The sequence below is a fragment of the Cygnus atratus genome, chromosome 3, assembly GCF_013377495.2.
Source record: "Cygnus atratus isolate AKBS03 ecotype Queensland, Australia chromosome 3, CAtr_DNAZoo_HiC_assembly, whole genome shotgun sequence".
Lineage (NCBI taxonomy): Eukaryota > Metazoa > Chordata > Aves > Anseriformes > Anatidae > Cygnus > Cygnus atratus.
This window is the reverse complement of record NC_066364.1, coordinates 47374383-47401673: the sequence shown is the minus strand read 5'-3', so window position 1 is coordinate 47401673 and position 27291 is coordinate 47374383. Positions and strand designations below refer to the sequence as shown.

At 36.9% G+C, this 27291-nt stretch overlaps 1 protein-coding gene across 4 annotated transcripts in view; it reads left to right on the top strand.

Annotated features, from left to right (window-relative positions):
* Positions 1 to 27291, top strand: part of ATG5 (autophagy related 5) — an 83210-nt gene that overhangs the window by 48949 nt on the left and 6970 nt on the right. For 3 of the 4 annotated variants that reach the window (XM_035564815.2, XM_050709766.1, XM_035564818.2), the window contains one exon: positions 2566 to 2683. In XM_035564815.2, the coding sequence (XP_035420708.1) occupies positions 2566 to 2683 (118 nt within the window). Of the gene's footprint in view, positions 1 to 2565; positions 2684 to 4588; positions 8260 to 27291 lie in introns of those variants that run through there. The other variant, XM_050709765.1, reaches the window with a different exon arrangement.

Genomic DNA, 27291 nt, shown 5'->3' with positions numbered 1-27291 from the left:
GGATGTGATCAGTGTAAAATGCATTGCAAATTTTGGGCGAGGTGATTATCTTAAAGTGTTTACGTACTTGAGGGCATTTCCCTTGTAGATTTATCATTAACAATTACTGATTTACTCACCCTTTGAATGCATCCAGCATCTTTTGAACAGCTCACAGATAAATTGGGGCTGTAAAATACAAAAAGCACTGTATTCTGTTGAAGCTATAAAAATCCTAATTGGAAAAAAACCCCAATGGATACTGTAGAAATAACATGCTTTAGACCTGACATAGATTATGACAGTTACGCAGTGATGTCTCTGTGGGTTAGGTTACAGGCTGTTTTGCATGATTGATTAAGCAAATATTGTACAAAATATAACATTATGTAAATGCTTACTCATGTTGGCTATGTTGTTGCAGTAAATACTAGAGTAGAAAGCTGTAGTCAGGTTGGGTTTGTATTACTAGCTACTACACTTCAAAAGGGGTGACAGTAAGATTTTTTTCTAAGATTGACTTATGCTGCTGTATGACTAAGGCACTTCAAGAAGTTCTCCTATAAACACTCTAGATTGTAGGATGGGACTTTTCTTTTGACTCTTTGAATGCATAAAGCATCCGCTATATGGGAGGGAAGAAATGTAAGCATGCTGGGGTAATATTCTTCCTGTAGAATTACATGCGAACCACAATCTTTGTATAAACAATTAACATGCAGTTACTTTTATCATTTTAACATTGATGGAGACCAGTGATTTTTATTTACATTACCACATCTGCATTGCTCAACACTTAAAATATAAAATTGAATTCATTTTCTATAATGTTTCAATATAACAGCTGAGGGGTATTACTTCGCAGCAGTCAGCAGCTATGTGGGAGATCCTTTAGAAAATACCTTTTGGACTTTTCCCTCTTGCTGTAGTATGGCATTAAATTATTATAACTAGGAAAAGTTCTGATTTATTAAAAAGCAAAACAAACAAAAGAGAAAATGGAATAAGCACCTGGGAAATTCGTACCGTAAGCGTTTGCTGATGATAGCCACCTCTGCTTGCCGCCGCCTTCTGGTGCTTATTTCCACTTCTGTTACTTCAGATGGTAAGCACCTGGGAGCTGTGATTAGACTTGTGTGAAAAATTAATTCAGAAAAGATAGAAACTCATGTGTGAGATGAATCCTGCTGGCTGTGTGCCTGCCATCACTTCTCAAATGTTCGGATGGTTCATTAGTGCTGTTTATGTCCATACTCTGCTACCCTGAGGATGGAGAATTGACTCCAGCAGCTAGGCAGCTCTGTCTGATCGGTCTTCATAAGGAAAAGTGGAAAAAAGATTATTTCTCCATTTATGGAGACTGCTGGCAAGAAGCAGCAAGTAGCTGTGTGTCACCCCTGCAATTACTTTGACGTAGTTTATCACTGCTACAAAAAGACTCCTTTCCTTGCTGTTTCAGAGAGGTGAATGACAAGTTGTTATCATTAGTCTGCTATTTCTGGCTTTTCATGTAGATAAGTAACACAGACCATGTCGTAACTTCTATTGAAATCTTTTTTTTTAATCTTCAAATTTATTAATATGATTACTTTTTTCCTCAAAAGCTCCACCACAAGATAAAATACTTTTTAATGTTAATTTTGTATTTATTTATATTGTTGAATTACCACAGTAGGTCAAGAACAACTTTTGAGGGATAGGAAATTAAATTTGGAGGTGGGCCCTGACTTGCCTTGCTTTTTCCCTTTATGATGGTATGTGATGAAAGTACAGCTTATTGGAGGTCAGCCACCTGTGATGCCAGCAATATGAGCTGCTTTCTAGTATAAATTTGTCAGCAATAATTCTGGTTTTGTTTGAATATGGTGTTTTAAAATCCTGTTTTCTAGCTGAGGTGCCAAGTTCGGGAGGAGAGATCAGGTTATCAGGAAATAACTTTTCCTATACTTTTAGTATCAGATCCTTGTTGACCCTAAAGTTGTGTACACAGATACTCAGAGAAGAGACTACCCTAACATAACTGCAGTTCTTAATAACTGCGTCTGTCAAAACACAACACAAATTTTTAAAATTTATGCTGTTTCGTGGGGCTGTAATAGCTTGAATTTTTCAACAAATCTGGAAAAAAATCACCTATTTCGAGCTGTAAAGGTATGTTTGCCGTTCAAAGTGCTTAATGTATTTCTGAAATAAGACAGACTGTTGGAGAAGGTATTGGATGTTTGTTACAGTGTTGATTTGACTTGGGAAAATACTGACACAGGCTGTTCTCTGAAGTTTGTGTTCACTGCACATTTACTCAAATTAAGAATGTTTAAATGCTTTGCTCAAGCAGATTCTATTCCCATAACAGAAGTGTTTAATAAATAATTTGACACTTTTGCATCTCCAGGACACTGTTTATAAATGATTTTCACAGTTTCCTGGAGAGTCGACTTCCTTGAAATTGTTAACAAAAAAAAAGCCAGATGTTGCTTCTGCTGCAACCTCTTGTTCTGTCCTACATTATGCCTGTCTCAGATAATGGTACTAGATATTTGCATGGTCTTTAAATTGTTGGTTTTGCTAATTTTGTTATTAAAACAGGCAACAACAGAGAGACCTTTTATACAGAAGCTGTTTCGACCAATTGCTTCAGGAGGACAATTGCATACTTTGGGAGATCTGCTAAAAGATGTGTGTCCTAGTGCTATCACCCCTGAAGGTACTGTAGAAACAACTTTTGTCCAATAAAATATCTCTATATATTTATTATTTATATATTATATATATAAATACATAATATATATAAAATAAAAATAAATGTTATATATTATTTTGAAATATTTTTTGGGGAAGCAGAACTCTGTTTCAGTACCAGAGTTTCAGATTTCACTCCTTCTTGGCCCACTATAGTGCCAATTATATATTACCTGCAGTGAGGATAAAATTTAGTACTTAGGCACTTGTGAAAAATTAATCTGAGGAAATTTTACTTTAAAACACATGTGTGCCATTGCCATCGTGCTATTCTTAATAAAAACATTCACATTTTATCTTCTGCGATTTTAACAAATATTTTTAAAGAAAAGTCAACAGAAGTTTTATTTTAAGTTTTGTTTAATTTTATATTGCATAAACTTTTCATAAGGCTAACTAAAATGAGTTTAAATTGAAGATATTTTCAGAAAACTTTTTTCCCGTTGAAGTCTGACCTTTAAAAATTTACTAGAAAAGAGATTTATGTATGGTTACTGAAAAGTACTGTGTGCCAAGAAACAAATCTTTTCATCATAGCATCATATCATTTCATAGAATAGCATTTGTTGATCAGCACTTATTCAGATAAATATTGCTATGAGGGTTTTATATTAGCCTCAAAGATTACAGCCATTGGAACACTGATTCATGTTTTCAGGTGGGATAAATCTCGAAGCAATGTACTCTGTAAACTGACATCTAAATAGTTTCATATGAAATATTTTCCATCTTGTTCTTGCTGTTGTGTCTTACCAGTCCCTATAAATGGGTGAATTTTCAGTCAGTAAACCACAATTCATTTTGAGAAGTGTATGGTACTATAGAGAAGATTGTGGCACAGAACTTACTGCTGTAGTATCAGCACCTTTTTACAATGGAGCACTAAATTTGAAATCACTGTAAAAATCTATGAAATGCTGTACGCAAGCATATTTCAAGGTCAAATAGTTGTCACGGATTTCTTCAAGAAATGTGGTGACCTCAGAAATCTATTAGAACATCAAAGTATTTTTAACTCCCGTTTAATACTTAACACGTGGAAACAATTTCCAAAAATAACAAAAGGTAAGAAAAATGTAGAATGTTGCTAGCCATGTGTCCCTTTTTTCTGAAACAACAATTTTAGAGCATAATGTTAGGTAATACTTTCAACTAACTGTCCAAATGATAAAGCGAAATACAAGTAGATACTTGAATGTTGGCACAAGCAAGTTTAACCATCTTTAAGTACTCAAGTTTCAGGATCCTACAAACACTAGTGAAAACATACAAGGTGAATTTAAATATATGGGTAAGAGACAATGCGTGTTGATTTGGAAGACAGTCAAGAACACAAATTAAATGAAAGAAACTCGATAAGCATGTGTACGGAAATTATTCCAGGTTATAGTGAATTGTTATCTTTATGTGGGTTTGCTAAACCTGCAGGTGGGGAATGTATAATTTACAGCATAGAAACGGCATCACTGAGTGCTAATTGCTGACTTCATTCAAAGAATAAGTGTAATGTGATTTTATAAGAGTACCAGTTACATGTTACACGCTTCCCGTTAGTAGGCCTTTTTTGCAGAAATTGACAAATGCGCCAACCTTCAATGTCAGGATAGAAATTTGCTATGTTTCGTTTTTGTTACAGGATAAAATAAAAACTGTACTGTTTACTCAGCGGGAGCAAAAACTGATGATTACTTGGTAGAAAAGAAATGAAAATAGGTACTATTCCTACACTTAAGAGGGAGGATTTGAAATTTGTATTGGAATGTACCTGTTTCCGTATAAATCTGCTTAGTTTTGGCTTACTTTGATCCTTAAGATTCTACTGTGCAACGTACAAATTGAAGGGTTTAGTAACTTTTGATTCTTCACACAGGTGTGAGCTATCTGGGATTCAACAGAACTTTTCCTGTGGCACAGCCTTGTGTTGTTGCATTTGATTGTTCCTCTTACACTCCGAGTGTTCCTGTCTAGGAGGTAGCAGAAGGAAAGTTGTCTGAGCTTAATGCAGAAAGTAACGTGAATACTTTAGATACAGAGGTAGACTGATACAAAGAGCCTGTGGAGGGAGAGGCACACTGACTAAACAAGTAGTCTGGGAGAAAATGACAGATCTGGGAGTCATTAACTGTGGTGGGGAGAGCAACTATAAACAATGTGGTAGGATGAAAGAGATTGGGGCAAAAGCCAGAACATGACATAACTGTGAACACCTGGACAGAGTAAGTAGGTTATGAGATGATAAAAGGATGAGGGAGAAAAAGAAGCACATTTCAAGTGGATCGTGTACTGAGATTGAATAAGGCATCTGTGAAAGAATGGGGCTGGAGGCCTTGCTGGTGACGTGATTCAGGTGGCCTAGAGACCTGTTTGGAGAACCAAGTTGAAATCAAGTTGAGAAGAGTGTCCCGTGCTGGCTGGATGAGAAGATAAGGGTGCATAGGCAGTCAGATGTTGAACTATGGAACTATGGCAAAATTGAAGAATGACAGAGAAAGGATCAGTTACGGAAAATTACCTGAAAAGTTGGATGCCTGTGACAACATAGTGATGGTGCATGTGATTCTTACTGCTGAGGAACATGCACAGGGAAGATCAGTGCACAAAAGAGGTGTGAAGAGCAGCACCGGTTTACGCTTGACTGCTTCAGTCCATCATACACTGCTCACTGGAGATTCAACTTAGCCAGTAAGTGAGGAGAGGACCTAAGAGATAATCAGCAATCTGCTTACTTTAGCCCAATGAGAGAAGGTAGCTGATGAGGTCAGAAAGAAGGGAAAGAACAGAAAAGGCTGATTCATCTGGCTGATCTTTTCTGTCTAGTCAGCAGATTCCTTTTCCTACATGCACCTTGGTTCAGTCTGATCTGGCTCCTCTGACTTCTGATAATCATCTCTACAACTTCCTTCAACTTTTACTGCGTTCCAGTAATACACGGTCTCCAATGACTCTCCTAGTGTTGCTTCCAGAATGCCATTCATCCTCATTGATATAAGTCTTATGTATTCCTTTAAGGCTTTTTTAGCCTTGGCCTTACTCTTGCTTCTTGCTGTTCTCTACACCCTTTAGACTTAGCTCTGCACAGTTCTTTTAGTATGTCCCATTCAGTCTGCTCATCTTAAAATTCATTCTGCTAAAAATATTCATAGTGCTTGCCTTCATGCAGTATCTTATCAGTTTCTAGGGATTCTCTCCTGATATGCCAGTCACCATTAGTGTCTTTCCATTCTCAGAGTATATGATCAAAGAGCTTTGATTATTCTTGTGGCTTAATCTACTCATCCCATTCACTATTCTTATGTGACGTGTACCATATTAAATGGTCATGCTGTACTACAGCACTGAGCTATTAAATAGAAAGAAAAAAGCACTCAAACCACTAACTCACCAGACTGCATAGTGTCACTTTTGCATTTTACCTGTAGAAATGTTAGTGCCCATAACATGGATGAAATTATCCCTTTTCCAGCAGGTGGAATCGACTCCTGAGGCTGCTAAATCTCAGCATGTCTGTGCTGCTGCAGTCTCCATAAAACCCACTCAGTCAACTCATTTTCCCTCTGATACAGATACAGTGAGAGATTAACAGGCTACCTCTGTCAGTACATGTCCCATCAGCTCAAAATGCAGAGGAGATTGTAGGGCTGAGTGGCTTCTGACCACTTCATGGATATATGAGAATTTATTTTGCAAGCATTTTTGGAAACCGTGGGTGCTATGCACAAATGTTTTCCTTCAAATGTAGTTATATTCATTTGAAGTTGAATCCTTGAAATTTAGGAGTTGTCAAAATTGTGGACTGCCTGTCCAATCTTAATTTCCGCATACGTGCCCACTGATCATTATACAATTCGTAATTATTCTCTATCACCTCTCACCTTTTTTTGTGAGAATTTTGTCTTCCTGAACAGGCTAGGCACATCTTATTGTCCAGGTTGTGTAGTGAAAAATAATTTTCCTGATTGTTGCAATGATGGATGGGGAATTAATGTACTTCAGGAAGCATTGTGATTAAGGCAGCTGAATACTGCCCTTGGGAGCTGGATTCAGTTCTCCCCTAATGAATTCATTCTTATGTGATGCTAGGCAAGCTGAGTTATGAAACCACCCATTTTACAGATGGGAGCACCAGAAAAGTAGTGAATAACTTGAGTGCTCTACTGAACAACTTGATCGCTTGTACTTGGAATCAGTGAGAGCTCTGGGACTTTGACTGTACAAATGCCAGGCAATCTCTGCAGTCAAGTTTTAGGCTTCTCCTTACTTTTCTGCTCTTCCTCCAAAAAAATGTATACTTCTGTCTGTAATGTCTTTTTTACTTTAATATGTGATCTATAAAAAGATAATGCTATCTCTTGCCACAGGAGAATCTTGATGAAACAGTTTCTGAAAGAAAAATAGCCTGTGTTCAAGATTGTTTAAATTTCACTATTTAAACATTGTCCTTCTTGGACTTTTTTTGATATTTTATAATTATTGATCTTGTAAACATGTTTTGTCTTAATTTATAATTTAAATTTATTCCAGTTGAGGCATTACAGTAATGTGATAAAATAACATAACTGTCAAGTGTATGTTAAAAAATGATGGCAAACTTTTTTCCACATCTGTATCTTCAGAATTTATTCAGTATTATCAAAGTTCAGAATCTACCTGATTCTTGTGAACAAAGAAAATATAGTAATATCTAATCAATGATATTCTTGAAGACAGTAGGTATTGGTGGAGCAATTTTTCAATCTTTCTCACTCTTATTTTCAAAAAGTATTGAATAATTTTTGATACTTTTTTTTAAACCCCCTTCTTTAGTAAATCAGTGCATCAGTGACATTAGCTGCATCTTCTTGTCCCTGCAACACAGTCTGTGTGAGCTTTTGTTTCTTTCCATTTTCCTCCATCTGTTGTACTTTTTTTCTCCCTTTTTCCTCTATGGTTTTGTCTTTTCCAATGACTTTTCATTCAACTGGAAGCTTCATGGTAATTGTGGTGATGGCCTGTCTATGGTGACATCCGTAACTGAGCTTTGTGCCGTGGGAACACAGAGAATATATGATTTTCAGACTCAGCATTTGTAGCCATATATGTGAGCTGTTCCTGCTGCCAGATACTTAAGGACCACCACAAGAAGAGGAAAGGAATGGTTTCAAGAACCACCCATGGTGTCTATATGTCTTTGCTTTAGGAAACATGGATGTAATTAAGTCTCTCTTTCAACTGTGCTGAGAAAAAATATTTCAATGAAAATAACGTATTTATTTGTATGTGGATTTAATATATACATTGATTATCAACTGTTGAAAACATTATGTTTAGAACGCTGTCAGGAGTAAAACAGGTTGCATGGTGACATTAAAACACTCATAGTTAAAATGTTACTTGGAAAATACCGTGTCAATCAAAGTACCGTGCTTTGGACTGTTACAGGCTGTGGATAATTGTTTAAATACTGCATTTTATTTAAATTAGCTTATGAAACTATTTATTCAAGGCTTTTATTGTATGTTGAAGTTGTCTAAAAAATAAAAACTTGAGCAGTTATTATCCCCAACCCATACTTCCCTGTCTCTCCTCAAGCTGGTCCTTTATTCAATTATGTGTATATTATCCCACTTAATTAATGCTGTATGGTGCACACCTCTCTGGGTTGCTAAATAGCTTAATCTCTGTCATGGAGAGCACAGCAGTTTGTAACCCATTTGTCAAAACACTATCAAACAATTTACACATTACTAGTAATGATGAGAAAGTGGGAAGAAAAGCAGTACTTCGAATTAGAACAAGCACCAGGAAGCCAGTGCATTTCTTAAAACTTTTTAAAATGACCTTAAGTTGACTAGTTACCTGCAGTTTCTGTGAATATAATGAGGTTAGATATGCACATTTTTGAGGTCAATGACAAAATCCTATTCATTTTATCTCTGTCTCGTGGAGGACAGGTAAAATAGCTTGACCCTGGTGGTTTTTTTCTTTTTCTCATCTGAGCATACTGTTTCAAGTATAGATAGATTTGTTTTAATTCTCAACTTGAGACGCCAAAACTTATTTACATCTTCAAGCAGATTAATTATCTTTCCCCAGCCTTCAGTCATCCTTAATTTTTTTCTGGAGGTATAATCAAGTCACTTACTTCAACCCGGATCTTGAGGCAAATATAATGCAATTTATTACACTAAAGATGACATGTTTTACATCAGCTGACTAATTTTCATAGAAGCTGTATAGGTAAGTTGAATAAGACAAAATTATATCGTGAGCAAGCAAGTCATATGGTATCCTAAAGATGAACAGTGTCCTAACAATATAGTGTGAAAACTTAAAATCTGGCAATTTAACGAGTATGAATATTTTCCACTCTGTTCAAAATAGAAAAATAAGTTTTTTCCTATGGCTTATGCTCATTTGTGAAAGCTGTCCAATTATTTCATAGCAGGCTGCATCCCACAGAGCTCTGCAACTGAGAAAAGAACACTGAATAGCTAGGAAGCAGGGTGGGTGATGTTAGGAGACTGCTTTGAAGAATACATCTTTCCTCTAGAAAAAGAACTACTACCTTTACTGGTAGCAAACGTCTTTAAAAATAATACAATGTGGAGAAGACCTTCAGAGAAGACACTTCCTTAACCTCACGGTACAATAGTAGGAGGACAGTCCTTTCTCCTGGAAAACTAGGTTAGAACTGATCTAGCAATGCTTTCTATTCTTCTGTCTAAATGAGTATTTAGACACCAAATATGTTAAATCAGTTGTTTTCTTATTAGTTGAGTAGTCTTTCTTTTTCCTTGGTGCATATTTAGCTGGTTCACAGGCAGCAGTTGCAGTTGTGGGGCAACAGAAACCGTAAGACCAAGTCATGAGGTAGAAGAAAGTTTGGGACTGGCATCCTGTTCTTACACTGAGATTGACGTAGTGTCAGACCACACGCAAACCCTCTTCCAGTAAGGTATTTTTTGAGAGCCACCTTCTATTCTGATCTAGTCAGCATTTGTATTAAGCGTGGGTTGTCAGAATGGTTCATCAGTTCTCACTCATGCGTCTGTACAATAGTGTTAATGCTCTGTTGCTTCCGAAAACGTCTTGCCTGAGGCCATCCCCAAATTTCAGTTTGAGTTTTTAATGGCCATGTTTTTTGGTGGCTCTCTGACAGTTGGTAACTGACTAAGGAAGGTGGGTCTCTTCTGCTGTTGCCAGCTGTTTAGCTCCTTGGTTATACAAAAATGTTGATTGATCACCTTGCCTTTAATATTGATGCATTCTATTTAGTTCGGATTTTTGTTTTTTCTTTGTCATTCTGATCGTCCTATGTTGACAACAAGTTTGGGAAGCAATGAAGTCCTACTTGTCGTGTTTAACAAATACTGACATTAATATTCTCAACCCCCAAATTAATTAGCTAATCTCTTCTTCCTCCCCATTGCAGCCTACTGTAATATATCTAAGACACTTCACTTTCTGTTTCTTAGTTATTGCAATAATAAGTTATAATTTATCAGTTATGTTGCAGGTCATAAAAGAAAGACATTTCAGCCTGAAATTTTGCTATGGGTACTCTGTGCTCTATATTATTCCATTTGTTTGTTACTAAATTTCCATAAATATTGTTTACTTAAATTCATCTAAAGGCTCTGTTCAACTGAGATCAAACTTGGGAGGTCTGTGGTTGTCTAGGTAATGTTTAAAGGTGCTAAGTTGCTGTTCCTGCACTACTAATTACTGACTCCCTAGAACTTATTAGGAAACCTTACCAGAAGGTAAGCAATTTAACTTCGTCAAGTCTTTTGAGGTGAATATTCACAATTTCTGCAACTTGAGAATATTAAACTGTTTGTGTTTAGTTCTCAGCTGTGATAACCTCTTATTAAGGTGGGGGATGCTTTGTTTTTGGTTTTGCCTTTGTTTCTACCTAGTTGTTCATGTAATGAAAATAGATCTAGATATTTCAGTGAAGTAGTTAGTCATTATCGGTTCTGCTTTATTTCTTTCTTCTTGCTTTCCATTCTTATATCCTGTGGTGTTCAATTATCTATACTTCTACTTCAGTTTCCTAGAATTTTCCAACATTTTTTTTGTGCTATTGGATATGAAAACCTAAAACGTTTACCTGGGGATTCTCTCTCTATCAGCATTCTTCCATTTCCCAGTTTAGATTTCTTGTTTTTTTTCAGCTTCTTCCAAGAAATCAAATGTCCTAACTACACAGGGTAGTCCAGAACGAAATACTCCAGTGTCTCCCTTTCTTCCACTATTTCATAATCCAAAAATTTCATGAAGATCCTTTCCAGACAGCAGTCAAAAACTTCCTAGTTTTACTTCTCATGACTGTGTACCATGTCTTTCAGAATCTAAGCTCATAACAGATGTCTTTTCTAGTTCAGCTTGGTTTTCATGAATACTTACTTGGAATGGGTATTCATGAAAACTCCAGGGTTAGAATCAGATTATTTTGATTAGTCATGCCACAGCTTGTAAATTTTTCTCATTTCTTTTGCTGTACTTCTGGATGCCACCTGCACAGACAAAAGTGGTTGTATTAATTGGACAGTCCTTGTGAAGTTAAGTGGAGCTGTCAGCAGCAATTTCAGTTCTAGAAAGGCAGTCTTTCTTTTTTCTTTTTTTTAATGTTACTACTGTTCGTAACAAAATTTGGTATATTATGGAGGCTGAGATGAAGCTTGATATTGCCTGTGGTCTCTTAGACTGGTTAGTTGCAGTTTGTATTCAGGTAAGGAAGAGATGATAAAGATCATATTGTTGCCTACAAATCTGGCATAAGATCACGCAGTTGATGTGGTAGAGCATTTTATTTATGGGTATTCTAGTACAGCCAAATGACAAAATTAATTCTCTGTCTGAAGGGAGATTAAACCATGGCTATTTTTCCCTACCCTTTCCTTAATTTACTGCTGTCTTACTGAGATTAGGTAGATTAGACTACCATGTTTACGGTGTCAATGTCATTTATGTCGGATAAATACAATTGTTATCTATTTGTTATTTTCAGACATGATTATAGGTTTTACAGCTGCTGATTAAGGGACCTTTGTTTTCAGAAGTAGTGACACGAGTTCTGTACTACAGAGTTTATCAAATTGAGGAAAAAACAACAACAAAAATATGTGAATAACTCATAGCGATCAAAAAAAAAGTGCATGTTTACAAGGTTCCTGTAAAAGTATTCCCAAGGGTTCAGTTAAAAATTGTCTCATCTTGTTAGGGGAAGGGGATGTACAGGGTATGATCTTAACTACAGAACAACTGCAAGAGGAGACAGTATTTAATTTAATAGAATGAGTATGCAAAGGGTTAAAATGATAGCAAACAGAATTAATCTGGGGGAGGGAAAGACTCTTTCCTCTTCCCCACCAGAAACTTTAGACATTGTACATGATGTGAAGATAAAAATTGTATGATGCAGAAGGAAACTGTTTTCTTCCATTACTATCATGTCTAAACAATTCTGGATACAATTTTAATTTGCCAGTGTTGTTGAAGTCTTCGTAAGAGTTGTTTTGATTTTTGTCTCATGCTTCCTTGAAGACCCAAATGGTAAACATTTGGACATAATGACGCAAACAGTAGGCTATCAATCAATCCCAGTTTTCACAGCATTGTTGTTCATTCAGAAAAGCTGTGTGAACTGACCTCTTTCTACAGCAGTGTCATTAGTTCTTTCAGAAATAAAACAAGGATCAAAAAGACTTCCAGGATTTTTCTCTTAAGACTTGCTGTACTGAATGATATTGTAAAATTAGTGATCGACTGTTTTCAATTAACTCTCGGCTTTTTTTAATGCATTTTGTATGAGAGACTACATATTAATTGTTTTTGTTCTCCCCCAGTTTTCTAAGCACTGACTTCCAGTAAATTAGTCAAACAGAAAACTGAATTTTGATTAGATTTGCCGTGTAGGCTCTTAATTTTGAAGCAAGTGACAAACAGTGTAATAGAGGAGTTAAACGTATGCAGTGTGAATGCCTTTCATTTGAAGTGAAATAAGCGTCTGAGGTCAGAATTAGCAGGACCATGGGAGCTGTAAAGCAAGGAGAGCAGTACAGCAGCATCCTGATCCTGGCTGCTTCTTGGGAACTGACTTAGGAAGTTTTTGCTCCACATGTCTAGCTAATAAATAAGTCTGGGTGCTTTTGCTGTTTGCAGGCTGGTTTCTGCTTTTCAGTGCTATTGAGGTGGCACTGTTGAGGTACTTTTCCAGGCCACCTAAATATAGAACTATAGCTAGTCCTGCTCAGTCTGAGGCAGTTTAATGGCCTACTCTCTTTCCCCACGTGTGTATAACAGTATTGTGAAGGCTTAGAGGCCTTGTAGTGTGCAGACATACTGAAAGGTGTTTAGAAGCTCACAGTCTTATTACTGCTAATCCATTTTTGTCTCACCATTAGCTTCCAGCCCACTGTCTTTTCTACTGTGAGAGTCATTAGGTCAGAGCTGAACTTCAGACTGCTATTTAAACTATTCCACCTCCTTGTGTCCTTGAAAATGGCACTCTCCGTGTTAGAGGAGGTCATCATGTCTGTCTCCTTGTTGGTGTGAATCACTGTTTGTTCCTGTTTTCTTTCCCCAGCCAGGCCATCAGTTTAGATTATTCATCTGTATCTGCCTTTCAACTGTCTGATTTCCTATTTTGTTTTGCTTTTTAATTTTTTTTACCCCACTGCCTCACAGCCTCCCCATACCTATCTGGTCTTGTTGTTTTTTTTTAAAGTTCAAGTGGAAAGATTTGTGGCTTTTTTTTTCTGTGTTAAAATTGCATACCTTTGATTTAGTAGGCCTTTTTGATTCAAAGGGGATGGAAGTCCTGAGGTTGGCTTGAGGTTATAGAACTAATAGCTATTAGTCATGACTATGTGTAAAGGTGCAAATAATCTAAGGGTTAGCGCTGTGGCAGCTCTGCTGTTTATGTGGCTTCTTATATTTGGGGAGGGCTTCTCTGTCCGCAGGATGTTCTTGCCCTCAAAATAAAAGGGGGGGGTGGGGGGCCTGGCGCTGGTTGTGGTCCTTTGTATGGACGTTCTCAGGAAACAGTATAACTTTGTTTTAAGGTTTGATCCAACTTTACCTCAATCAACCATACATGGATTATCTGCTTGGTAACTCGCGTGTTCTCGGCCCCTTTCCTAGTCTTTCCTCTTCCATCTAGCAACTTTTCTAATATCTCAGGAATAATATGCTTGTTGAATGTGACTTAGAAGTGGTTTCTGGGCATGCACATTCAAAAGAGCAGAATGCAGGAAGAGGTACAGCAAATAGGGAAATAATCCCGTTTCTCGGACAAGCCTCTGGAAATTTGTTAAGCTTCAGCTAAATTTATTCTGTCGGCCACCCAATAAGTTTTATTAGTATCAGACTCCAGACTATTCTCTTTAAATTTGTCAGAAAGCCAATGACTTTATTCAGGCACAACAAAGTTTTATAAGTCTATTATTAACAGTAGTAGTATGAAATGGGGAAAGTAAAATCCTCCACAGAGCAGAATTTTTTTTCAAAATTGAGTTCATTCTGTTTGGAAACTACAAGCCAGCACTGCTGGAATTCTCTGCAGAAGAGTGGTGGTATCATTGCAGAGCAGCCTGCTTTGTGGGCTGCATTAGAGCTACGCTTCCTGGAAGCTTGGAGGTCTTACCCCCAAATTCCTGTTGGAACGCTATGGATCTCAAAATCTAGGCAGTCGGACTGGGAAAATTACTAAGAAGTAGGCAAGTTTTTTGTCAGTAATCTGCCACACATATGGGTTTTAGTAGGAAATCTGTTGGAATCAAAAATATCTTGACAAAATGTTTTGATTGTCATGAATTTCCAGTTTTAAAAGGAATATTTTTTTGTGTTTTAGGAGGAGACCTCAGGTTCTTTATGCACTGTATGGACATTTCAGTGTGTTCCCACAGAATTTATCACTTAGACAAAAGATGAGTGAAGAGACAAAAAGGAAGGAGAAATTAGAGGCACAGAAAGGGGATGTGGCTTGCACCTGGTCACACTGAGGTCAGTAGCAGAGTTAAGAATTGGATTTTTTTGAATCCTAATCTAAATCAGTCTGTCTTGCCCGAAGGAGATCACAGTTCACATGGTATGAGAGACTAAGGCATCAAAAACTTCACAGAGGAAAATAAAGCTTTCTCATGGCTTCTCATGTTTTCCTGCTTTCAGAAACAAGCATGTCAGCAACAACTAAAGTACACAAAGTATATAGACTTATGAGGTTTTTTATTTTTATTACAGTAAACTTAATAGAAACTGTGAGAATGCTCAAAAATACTTTTTCAGTAGGGGCATCATCCTGGTAAAGTTGATTTGTTGTGTAATGCATGCTGCCTTTAGTGCACCACCAGTTACAACTGGTGAAAGCGTAACTGGAGATTCAATGAGTCTACCAGAGCTCTCAGAAGGTAGTAGTCAGCCTCTAAAGGTTTACAACATGAAGTTCTCAACCCAGGATACTACAGTGACAACAGGGTTTTGTCATTGGGGTGCCGAAATTTTATTTATACTTGTAAACAAAAGAGGGCTAGAACATGTGGTGTTTGTACTGTATGACTGTTAGCAGTTCTTCGGCATGATTGTGCTATAGGCCAATTAATGCTCTCCCAGAAAAAAAATTAGTGTTCATGGTTTAACAGCCTGGTACCTACTCTTAGTAAGCTATATAGATAATAGAATGGTTTGGTTTGGAAGGGACCTTACAGACCATCTATTTCCAAAACCCCATGCCTTGGGCAGGGACACCTCCCACCAGACCAGGGTGCCCAAAGCCCCATCCAGCCTGGCCTTGAACACCTCCACGGATGGGGCACCCACAGCTTCTCTGGGCAACCTGTGCCACTGCCTCACCACCCTCTGAGTAAAGAATTTCTTCTAATGTCTAATCTAAATCTGCCCTCTTTTAGCATAAAGCCGTTCCCCCGTGTCCTATCACAACACTCCCTGTGTCCTTCCTGTTGTGGATAGGGAGATAATTTAGCTGATTAGGCATGAGCTGTTCTGTGAACGCTTGCCCTAAGGTTGAGAGAATATGTCCTGGTCCATTTCATGAGCTACATCTATACCTTTAAGTTAGATCTGTGTACTGTAGCCTTATGATGAGGGGCTGAATAAAATCATTCCTGTCTTCCTTGATTGCCTTTTGTGGTCTTTTTGTATTCTGCCTTTGTGCGTATACGTATGACCTGATTTTCACAGGAGATAAACATCTTAAGGGGCTGGAGAAAAGAGAACCTGCAAAACTAAAAGACCTACAAAAAACGAGGAGAACAGTAGTAGCCTTACCAATAATGTAAAATGAGTAATCCACTAATAAACACTGTATTTACTCTGTCTTACTGTCCTCTACGAGGATTCAGCAGCACTTGTTAATAGTGGTTGCCCCCTTCTTGAATAGCTCATCAGAGATGTTGGTAACTTTACATTCAGTGGATAAATTGTATTTTCTATCTTATTTGTGATTTGGAGAATATTTGTAAGAAAATAAAGGTAAAGCTTGTTCTTGTATCAGAGCCAAAGTTTTGTGCAGCGGCTTGGTATGTGGACAGAGGTGCCCTAATCATTGAAGATGTGAATGCCTCTTTTGCCCCTTGCCCTTTTTCCCCTGACGGGCATCATCACCGCACTTACCATGGCAAAATGCTGTGGGTGTCTACACTATGGGACGTGTCACTAAGTCCAGTATCTTAATGTAAACCGTTACTCACTGGCAATTAAAGCAAAGAAGCTACATGTGTACCAGATAAGAAAATAGATCCTATTCTGCCACTCTTGATGTTGGGGATCTTGATGTTGATGATGGAAGGGTGGCTGCAGAGCCAGCTCTCTTTAAAATCACAAACTAGTGCAGCAAAGTGAGCTGTAACTTATTTCAGAGTTGTGTGCTGCGGTGTTTTGTCCGCATAGCTAATGATTCCTAGTAATATTACTAATGATATTAACTTAGTAAATTCTGTTTGCAAATACTGTATGTATGCGGTTTATGTTTTATGGAACTACTTTTTTGCTTTAAAATGGAAAAACTTTCTGGATTCTAAAGAAAAACAGTTTTCAGGATTATAAAGAAAAGATTAGGTTACCGGACAAACTCTCTCTAAAAAGGAAGAGAATATGACAATCATCTGTGAAGCTAATGTTTCTGGTATTTCGTTATGGACAAATTAAAATGAACTGAATATTACAAATGAATTTTCATCAAAACTCTGAACAGGTAGCTATTTTGTGACTTTATTAAAAAAGTTACTGTTCGGTGTAAAGAGCCCTGCAGGTATTCCATTGCTATTTTATCAACTCTTCCTAAATTTTTTCAAGACTAAATTCTTTAATTGTATTGTATTAGAGATCTCTAAATACTTTAATCTACTGTCTGTTCAAAAGAACTTATAGTATGTGTACAGAAAAAGATATTTCATGTGTGCAAGCTATATTGCCTGCTCATTAAAGAATTTATTTTTCAATGAGTAAGGGCCCGGAAGAAGCTAATGTAAGTATTTTAGCAAGGGTTTGTATTTCTCTGATAAACAGCACTCCCCTTCTGTTTGTGATCACAGGATGAAAGCTCTGTAAGCTTGTATATGTACATTTTTACTGCTACATCATGTAGTGTGCTCTTAAGATTGAGATCTCATTCCCCAGGAAGCATTTCTGTCTAAGATTAATTGCCCTTTTAAAATCAGTGTTTGATGTATTTCTTTGGCTATATCCTGACTCACTTTAACCCTCTTTGACCTGACCCCACTGACTATTACCGCCATGGCTGAAGCAGAAATCCTTCAGCTTGATGTATGCAGTACAGACTTGAGCCTGTGGTTTTTCACATCGATGGATTCAATTAGCTGGGTTTTTACTGATCAGCTTCGCAGAGGTTGAAGAATTTGTCAGACATGGAACAAAATTGTCTGTACTTCTGGGTTAATTGGATGAAAGCTCATCTACATTTTCATTTTTACTTTGCCTGTGAAGTTTACTTTGTTAAACATCATCATAATATTGCTGGAAGTAGCATTAAAAAGGCAAAAACAATTTATTTTTCTCCAGTTAAATAGTGAAAGGTGCAAAACATAAAATAGCAACCATTAGATCTCTGATCTGTGTATATCTCCTATCAGTTCTCAAGCAAATGTTTTTAAACTATAATTATGCCTGAATGTCCACTTCTGAGGTTGATTTATTAAACTGGGCAGATAAACTAACAATTATCGTTATGGCTTGATGAAAACAAGTGAACTTACTGGACTTCTCTGTATTGACTGTTATTTTACAGCAACAGCAATCCTTTGCTTTGTCTTGCTAGGAATAGTTTATCATTTGAGTAGCCGAAAAGTTCATTATAAAAGATGGACGATCACTAGAATTGAAGAATATTTGCAGGCATGATGTGAATTATAGTAACTTGTAGTAACGTAGAGGTTGAAAGTTCAAGAATGCCATTAAAAAATTTAAAAGTATATGAATGTGCATATGCATAGGGAATATATAATATGATTGTATAGAGAATTTAATAGTTAATTGTTTGGGAAAACCATATTATTGAAAACAATGACATTATAAAAATCCTCATGAACTATTAGCAACAAGAAGTCTTTTTACAGCAAATTGATTTGTACCAATCTTTAAAGAGAAAAAAAAAAATCTTTATCAGCCATTTCCATTTTTCAGGGACCATCTTGGTTACATTTAGCTCCCCATCTGTATACGGAACTAGCTTTAATTTCTGAAGGTCAGCTGTAGAAAGTTTAGAGGGAAGGGAAACCTCAAACTCAATTAAGGGCATGGTACATGTAAGGGTTAACTCATAAGTCAATGTGTCTGCAGTTTAAAAAGCTGCCCAACTCCTAAAAGTGGTTTGGCTTTCTCTCAACAATGGAAAACATTATGGATGAGTTGGGCTCAATTTGTCATGCATTCAGATGCTTGTCTCTTAATGCACACCTTGTTTGTTCCCGGTATATAGAAATGTTTTGTACGGTAAATGGACAGTAACACAACTTACATTGAACTTTGCTTCTTTGTTCACATCTGCATAGCCAAACTTAAGCATATTGCAGGAAAAAAAAAATCAAGTTTCAGTTGTGAACTTGAGTATATGAAGGCTGAGGTGTGGATGCTGAGTGTGGGATTCATTTTTAGGAAGAATATAAGATATAAGAATATTTTCCAGTGGTTCGCTTATAAAATATCTCCCCCTTCCTGGGGCTTAGGTGTTTGAGAAGCATCTCAGGCTCAGTCACTGTCAGGTCTTCTAAAACCTTTTAAATGCTAACATGTTAGTGGTTCAAGAAAACCATTTTTGGGTTGTCATAGATTAGCTTGGAATTACTTGCAACATCCCCATTAAAAGTTTCTATTAAATACACAACATTTTATTTTTTTTAATTAAAGTTAAGCTTTCAATTCAGTACTCTAACTGCTTTTCCATTCCACTGCATGGACTTCTATAGAAGGAAAGATCCCCTTGACTGACTTAGATAGTATTACTGTTACTGTTTTGGACTGCATGGAGAATAGTTTTTTTTAAAAAACTAGTCTGCTCATGCAACCTGAACTTACTGGTGTTTGAGGATGAATTTATTCTCTAAGACCATTTAAATGGAACAGAAAAATGTTTTCTAGTTTGTTTGCATACTATGTGGCTGCTACGATATTTGAAGCATAACTTGCGTTATGCTTCAAATAACTGCTTTATAACTACTTCTAAAGTTACGCTTCATAACTGCTCTAAAGCATAATAAACATTTGTGTGGGGTGACTAGCTTAATCCACATTGTTATGTTTCAGAAACGTGGCTATCTAACCTGGGGTTTGACTTGAGGTAGAAAATGGCAGGACACTGAGAGGAAAAATTGCATAAAGAAAATGATTAATAGGGGTGATGCCAAATACTTGGTTTGTTCAGAGTATTTGATGATACTTAATGTAGATGATAATGTTGTATATTCAACTAATTTCATTTTGAGGATGGAGAAAGCCAGGACTGCTAGAATATAATCCAGGGAATGTAATCATACTAATAACGGTGACAAGGAAACTATTTCCTCTCCTTTAACTTACAAATGTCGAAACTCTAACAGGGGATGCTTATGCCACAAGATCGCATAGAGATAAACCAACTGGCCTGTGTTGAAACTATGTAAAGAAATAGCTGTTTAAAACATTTAAAGCTCAAAATCAGTGAATGTGGACTTCATGGTAGTGTCACTGTGGAGGAATACTTGAGATGTTTTGAACAGTTACTCTTTTATAGTCAGGTACTATGCAAGAACAGCCTTCTTTGAAGTTAATATAGGTCCAGTTCTGTCCTTTTGGACTAAGATGCCGTAGTTCTTATGGGGAGCTCTGGTAAGATCAAGGCATGAAGGATGAAATTGAGCCAGATGGTGTAAATGTAAATGTGATGTAAAACAATCCGTGATGGGGAGAGAGTGATATTTTGAACTGTTTATTTTGGAGCAGAACAAAATAAAAATAATGAGTTAGAAATTATCTGCATGAGGTTGTTCAGCAAGTCCATTAAAATTTAATGTTCCTTTAAAAAGAGATTTTTTTAAAAAATACACAGCATTGGATTTTATTTACCATTAGCTGTCTTCGAGGCCAGGAACTTGCCATAGTTAAAAGCAGTCTGAGATACTTGTGTAAAATATCCAGAGCTGTGAACATATTTAGAAAGACTGCAACCTTCAATTTAAGCAATTGTACTCATGTTACTACCAATGGTTAAAATGAGAGAGAGATTGCTGCTGGTTAACAAGATCTACCCAACTGATAATTTATACTTGTACTGGGCAGTTGGATTATGTCCAGGAACTGAAGTTCTTCTCCAAAATGCTTCTTGTATTTGAAACAACGTTTATTCCAGATACAGAGTAATTTTGAGGAAGAGGACTTGTTCTGACTAGTGTATTGAACGTGTGTTTTGTGTGTGAGTTCTTCACCTGAATCAGCATCAGTGGCTTTCCCCAGTGCTGGCAGGATTTGTTGGCAGGAATGACAAGTCAGTGCTGTGCCATCGTGTCACACATCAGCCTCTAAATTTTTGAGGTCAGAAGGAACCTTTTGTTGTGGCTAGGCTATTTTAGAGGTGGCTTCTCAGATTTTTTTGCGTTTTCTCATTCTTGGTCAGAGTCTACTGAAAAGCATATCTTGCCAGTTGTGACCCAACGTATCATCTGTATTTCTGTTTAAACTGATAATTACCCCCCAAAATTAGGAGATGGGAAGGGAGTAAGGGTTTTGTTAGCTTATGCATCGTTAAGGCAAAGTGGAAAGTATGTTGAGATTGCTGTGGGAATGAGTCACTTCTGGCAATGGTACCTACTACTGTGAATAGCAGGGTCCTTTCTGCATTAAAGTCATTTGCAGAGAGTAAGAAGAGCCTTTGATGTGATGGTTGAAATAGACTAGTGTGAAGCTCCTGAAAATTGAATGCAAAGATTTTATTGGTTAAAAAAAATATATATTCCTATTTAAACAATTTTAAAAGTAAAAAGCCCTGCTCAATAGAATGTGTGTAGTGACTTTAGACCTTGAATTTATCCTTGCTTAAATATTTTGAATCTCTGAAGAAACCTTTAGGGTTCCCTGTTTCAAGGACTTGTGCTGAGCTCATTCAAACGAGCACCGATCGTTTGGCCCTGAGACCAACCTCAACTTTTTTTTTTTGTCTTCACCCCATAAAATTGCATAGGTATTGGGTACCTGTTAGTTGCGAAGGTAAGATTTGTTTAAAACATTATCTTTTTTTGTAATTGAGATGTTTATGTTGAGGTCATTGCTGCTGTGCAGTCTGAACATCTTACCATATTTCTGTACTGTGGTTGGTATTACACATGCACTTGTTAGAAATTGATTGCAGAAATGTTCCAAAATGATTTGAGTTTATAATTGGACAAAGTTGAAATAATGTTTTAACTACTAATTTATTTTTAAAAGGTACTTAGGAAAAGCAAAGCATGAATATTTGATTTATAGACGGGTTGAATTCATTCCGTATCTAGGTTTGCTGGCTGAGCAAAGAAATAGTCTGCTATAAAGGAAAAAAAGATACAATATCAGGCTAAAGTAAATGTTATAAAAATAATGTGAAAATATTAATAAATACTCAGATTATTTTTTAAGTTTACAGATTTTAATGAGCATATGTGATTTTTGTAGCACATGCAATGAAAACAATTACTTTGCTGTAAATGGTATCTAATCATTGGCACTTTAAATTTCAGATGTTGGAGTTATTTTCAGTTTGAACAGGTTATTGTTGAAGAGCTAAATGCTGTTCATTAGTTTCAGTGGTAATAGTTGAAAGATCCATGTATCAAATTGAACCCTTGCTGCCAGTATTGCAGTTTTGGGTGCTACCTACTTAAAAGCACACAAAGTAAAGCATGCTTATCAAATGCTTGTTTATTTATATATTTATATTCTACTTCTGGTTCACAAGTCACTGGAGTACTTCAGGTCTTTAGACCACAAGGCTTGTCTGGGGCTGCCTCTGTATATCCTGAAGTAACCATCCTGGCCCCCCTAGAGAGAGGAGGGGTGACTCCAACCACTCTCCAGTTCTTTCTTACCACCTGGGATTGCAGGTTAAAACATAGAAGCTTTGGATTTATTTGCTTGCTGAACAGTGTAGTCTTTTGGAAATCATCGTGCACAGTTTCATATGCAGTCCTTTGTGCTAAATCAAACATCTAGTGGTCAGAAGGAAATTTTCACCTTTGCCTGCCAGGGACTTACCTTCAGTTTTGGGTTTAGGTTTTAAAAATAGAGCCAGTAATATCTGTCAGCGATGGATTTAGTTGCCACTATGTGTGAAACAAACTACTGAAGGTTTTCTGTCTGTAAATAATTTCCTAAGAGATGCTAAAGAGATTAAAGTCTTTCCCCATTAAGATGTCAGTCTGTCTCTTCAGATTCAGAGATGTCTGAGACACCAGCTTCAAACTCATGGTCAAGGAGTGTTCTGGCTGCTCAAGACACCTGCACCTAAAGGTCTGTGCTGCTGCCTGGTGATCTGAGGAGCAGGAGAGGTGAAAAGGAAGGTGCCATAGCACAGCTACAAAAGGAGAACTCTGCTTCTTGTAACACAAACACATGATGAGTTTTTCTACTGTGTGGTATAACCCATCGGTGGGAATACCTTTAGTATCATGTAATCCAGAACCTATGATGTATTTTGAAGATAAGCAAGCAAATGTTTATGCCCATTTCACAGCTGAAAATGCTGGGAACTAATTCTGTTACATTATTCATAGGGCTGCTACTGCATGACATTTTCTTTGTTTATTCTTAGTCCCTATACTTTTCAGTATCCTTGTCCAATGTATTCCTGTGGCCAAGTATCATGCAAGAAGCACATTATTTGAATTTCTAGTTTGAAGTACAGGGTACTGTTTTCCCTTTTCGGGCTTCTAAAGCCAATTTAGAAAATGATGCAGCCCTGAATAAGAAGCTGGGGGTTCTGCATTGTCCATCTTGATGACTGCAGGCAGGTTCTGGGACTTGCTATGCAGAGGACTTGCACGTGGAGGATTCTAACTGAAGTACTCTAGGGAAATTCTTGCTAAATCCAGAATATCTTGCAGTGTCTATCAGTGAAAGAATTTAAGCCAGTTAAATTACCCTGACAGGTGCTTGCTAAGAGGCCACAAGTCCGAACAGAGGCGTTTCATGCCATTGAGGAATTTTAAGTGGTGTATCACAGTGATGTAGGTTTGCTAGAGAAGCTGACCTTGGGTAGGTAAAAGGGAGTTTCTAGCTGAAGCACTGGTGGTTATTATGGTGCTAATGTGGGTGAAAAAAAGGCTGAAATACACACCTTTGCCAGAAATTGTTCCTTCTCACCGTTCAGTTCCTGGGCACTTGAATTTATCTTGGAAGCAATCTTCTTTTTCTTCCCTCCATCATCTTTATTTCTTCCTTTCTAAATAGAAAGATGATTCAGTAGAAAAAGTGTATTTAGATTGCATCAGGGGTATGTATAACAATCTGAATTGATGCTGAATAAGCTAATTCTCGTGTTCTAATTTTGAGTGTTTTAGTTTGCAAGTGATAATTTATGTGGTTAAAGGAAACAGAAAACCTTACCCTGTGTTTGTTACCATGACATTACACGTCTTCCTACCTTCTCTGAAGATTGCATATTTTCTATTCTTCTTTGTCTACTTTCTTCCCTCCTTCCCTCTTCCCGTCGTTATTGAACCCTAAGGGTTTTTAGAGGAAGCTTGGGATCAGCAAAAGCAAATATTGCATTAGGGCTTTCCCCTTAAAGAAGGGAGAGGGGACTTAAAGCTTCCTCAGGACGGAGGAGCGCTTTGAGCCTCTCTCTCAAGGACTCTTTTGAAATGCAACAGCCACCATCTCCTGTTTCCTTCCAGCAGATGCCTATCTGCAAGAGTCCTATACCAGTGCTTTCTTTGGCTGGATCAGGGTGGTTTCCTGATCAGGAGTGCTTAGGCAGACATCTGCTTCTCTCCTTTGCGTCTGAGCTGCCAATTTCTCTCCGCTTTCTATACAGAGTTGGAAAACTTCTGACATGGCATGCTTTATTAGCCTTGGTCAGGTACCTACTTTGTGTTGCAACACTTGAGTTAAGGCATCTAAATTAAGTGATCTGAAATGTCCCAAGAACCTGTTAGTATGCAACAGGTAACCATAGTTATGTGCCTGTGTGCCTTCTGCAGATGGAACATTGTGAAGTTTTACCAACAAGCCTTATGATCTCTGCTTATCATTTGCCACTAGTGACTTTCAGGGGCTTATAGTGGCTTCTGAATTCTTGAATTTTCACAAGGAAAGCAAAGGAAAATCAGTTACTCCTCTGACGGTTGCTCTGATAGAATGTGACTTAATTTGTCTTGAAGCTTTTCTGTAAATGCTAAAACAACATTTATCCCGTGTACATCAGTTCAGTAATCTAAAAAACATTCTGATCTAAAATTAAATAGTTACTATGTACACACACTGTAAATTTTTCTATGAAATATTTATTGCTATGCTTTCATTTTTCCGATATTTTCACTTCATCTTCTTCCTTAATTTGCAACAAAATAAAAGAAACCATCTGTAGGTCATATGATACCTAACACGTAACCCAGTTCTATCTTGACATAAAAAGAGAAAAGTCAGTGGGATGACTAGAAGATTTTAATTTACTGCTTTTAAGAAAATTCTGTTTTGTTTTTTTTTTCTATTACATTACTGCATATTGTAAAATGAGTACTGACAGTTATGATCCTACCAGGTCTGAATCCCATGCAGTACAGATGAGCGAAGCTATTAGCTCTAATTTTTATAGGCCTGGTCCGATGGCATGGCATTAATCTTCTATGTAATTAAGTCGTTTAAATCTTATGCCACTCATTTAAATATATTTTGTGTTCAGCAACTTGTATGTGGGGTAGGGAAGCAGAGGACAATCCTTTGTATGTCAAGATGCATACAAAGCGATCTACAACTCCTAAAAGCCTACAAACAGTAATGGAAAGAAAAATATGATGCAGATCTGTTACAGATATAAACCAGGTGGATGAAGCTTTCATGAGAAGCTAACAAGTCAACCAGAACCCAAATCAGACTGGTAATGGTCAGTACTAATTAGGCAGGCGGCCATTGAGAAAATGAGTATTTTTCAGCAGTTTTTTAAATGTATTTGCCATTGACAGTTTTTTGTTACACAAGATGGAGGAGTCATCTATGGGAGAGGCTCTCTGGATGTGATTCAAAATGGGGAAGTTACTCACAACATGGAAGTTGAAGAAAGTTTGGGTAAATGCAACTTAAGTGAGAGTTTATGGTCCAAGGAGGGGAGAATACTGAAGTAAAAACAATAGATTTTGTGGAAGAAGGCTACAGTAAATACAGAATTGGTAGATAAGATCTCTTTAGTCAAGCCTCAAGGGGAAAAAAGAATTAAGGAGAAGTGATGCTTTCTCAGAGGTAATACTAAGGCACAAACAGTGCTAATGCAGAGATGTAGACTTTAATTACACCATAAATACTTCATTGACCTCAGACTTTCTCAGTTTGCTGAGGAACATAATAAAAGATTTGTATGAGAGAAGGACAGCTAGGTAGGGAAAGGGGAATGGGAACACCCAGATGATCTGCATTTCATTTTAAAGCAAGAGGCATCAAGTTAGTGCACACATGTACAAGCATGCAAAAATGTTCTGTTACATAGTAAAAGAAGTCAAGGAAAGAGTTCATAAGTTTTTTGTACAGTAACAAGGAAATGATGGTCAAATACTTAAGTTTTTAGTCCATTTTGGTGCAAGTTTTTGCTAAAAACATTCAGGTACATGTAAGTGGCTAGCACAATCTGGACCAAGGCTAAACTATTCATACACATCGATTAGTTAACAAGGACATGTGTAATAGCCAATATGCGTTTGAACAGAATGATTTCAAATGAACAGAATAGTTTCAGAATGGTTTCAAATTAATCTTTTGTTTTCTCTTAATCTTCTTTTAATTTGTAAAAATTCTGGCGTTACATTATAGTGCATCTTTGAAAGTAGTAAAGAAGCCATTTTTTGGTGAAACTTTAGAGGTACTAAATTGACCAGATAATGTCTATGTGCAGAGTGATTGCAAATGATTCACTGTTGAAAAGGAAGAAAACTGAGGACTCTGTCCTGACCATACTCTTAATGTTTCCATCATTCAGCCCATTAATAAGAGCATTCTTACTAAATTTACAGATGAAAGAGTTGTGTGAATAATTACAAGTTGTATTTAAGGACAGGATTTGAATCTGGAGGAAGTGGAAAAATATAATTGTTTTTAAGGAAAGAATATGCAGAGTAACATGTTTAAATTTTAATATATGGTATATGATCAAATTTTGCTGTAATGCATTCCTTATATTGGCACGTAACACGAAATTCTATGCTCTGTGATTATAGTTTAACTCTTGTTGAAACTTTCTCCAGAGCTCAGCAGGTTTTCCCCCATTTTACAGTGGCAAAGTCACTGTAAATGAAATCTGGAAACTAATACCATTTTTTCTGCCATCTCTGTATGCAAATTAGTTCTTTCTGGCAATTAACTAATATTATGGAATGCAAATACCTGTTACCAACTTTGTGGCCAATTTATGGAATCCCAAAATTTGATTTTATTTTAAAAGTGTTAAATATATATTTTTGGCAATTACTTTATATTGAAAATATTTGGATGTTGCCAGCTTCTCAGCATAAAAACTTGGTTGCTGAGATCTTTTCTTTTGGCTTTTAAACTCCTGAGTGGTAGTTTTTCAGCCCAATAAATACCTGGTTTGGTTGGAAATACCAGATGTTTATTTTACATGATGTGCTGTGATTTCTGTCCTGTCCGCAATAAAACCAGAAACCAGCAATCGTTTATGCTTAATTTAGCATGATAACATATATAACTATGCCATCTAGAGAATCAAGAACTTAATCAAAAACTTAATCAAGAACTTGTACAGAATAGGATACTATATGTAGGTAACCTGTAACTAATGTTTAATGCTGTATTTTAGACACACAACTGTCAGCTTCTGCAGTAGAATTTATTACTGGTATAAAGTCAACAGCGTATTCAGGGATGATTGTTCCTAGAATAATGTAG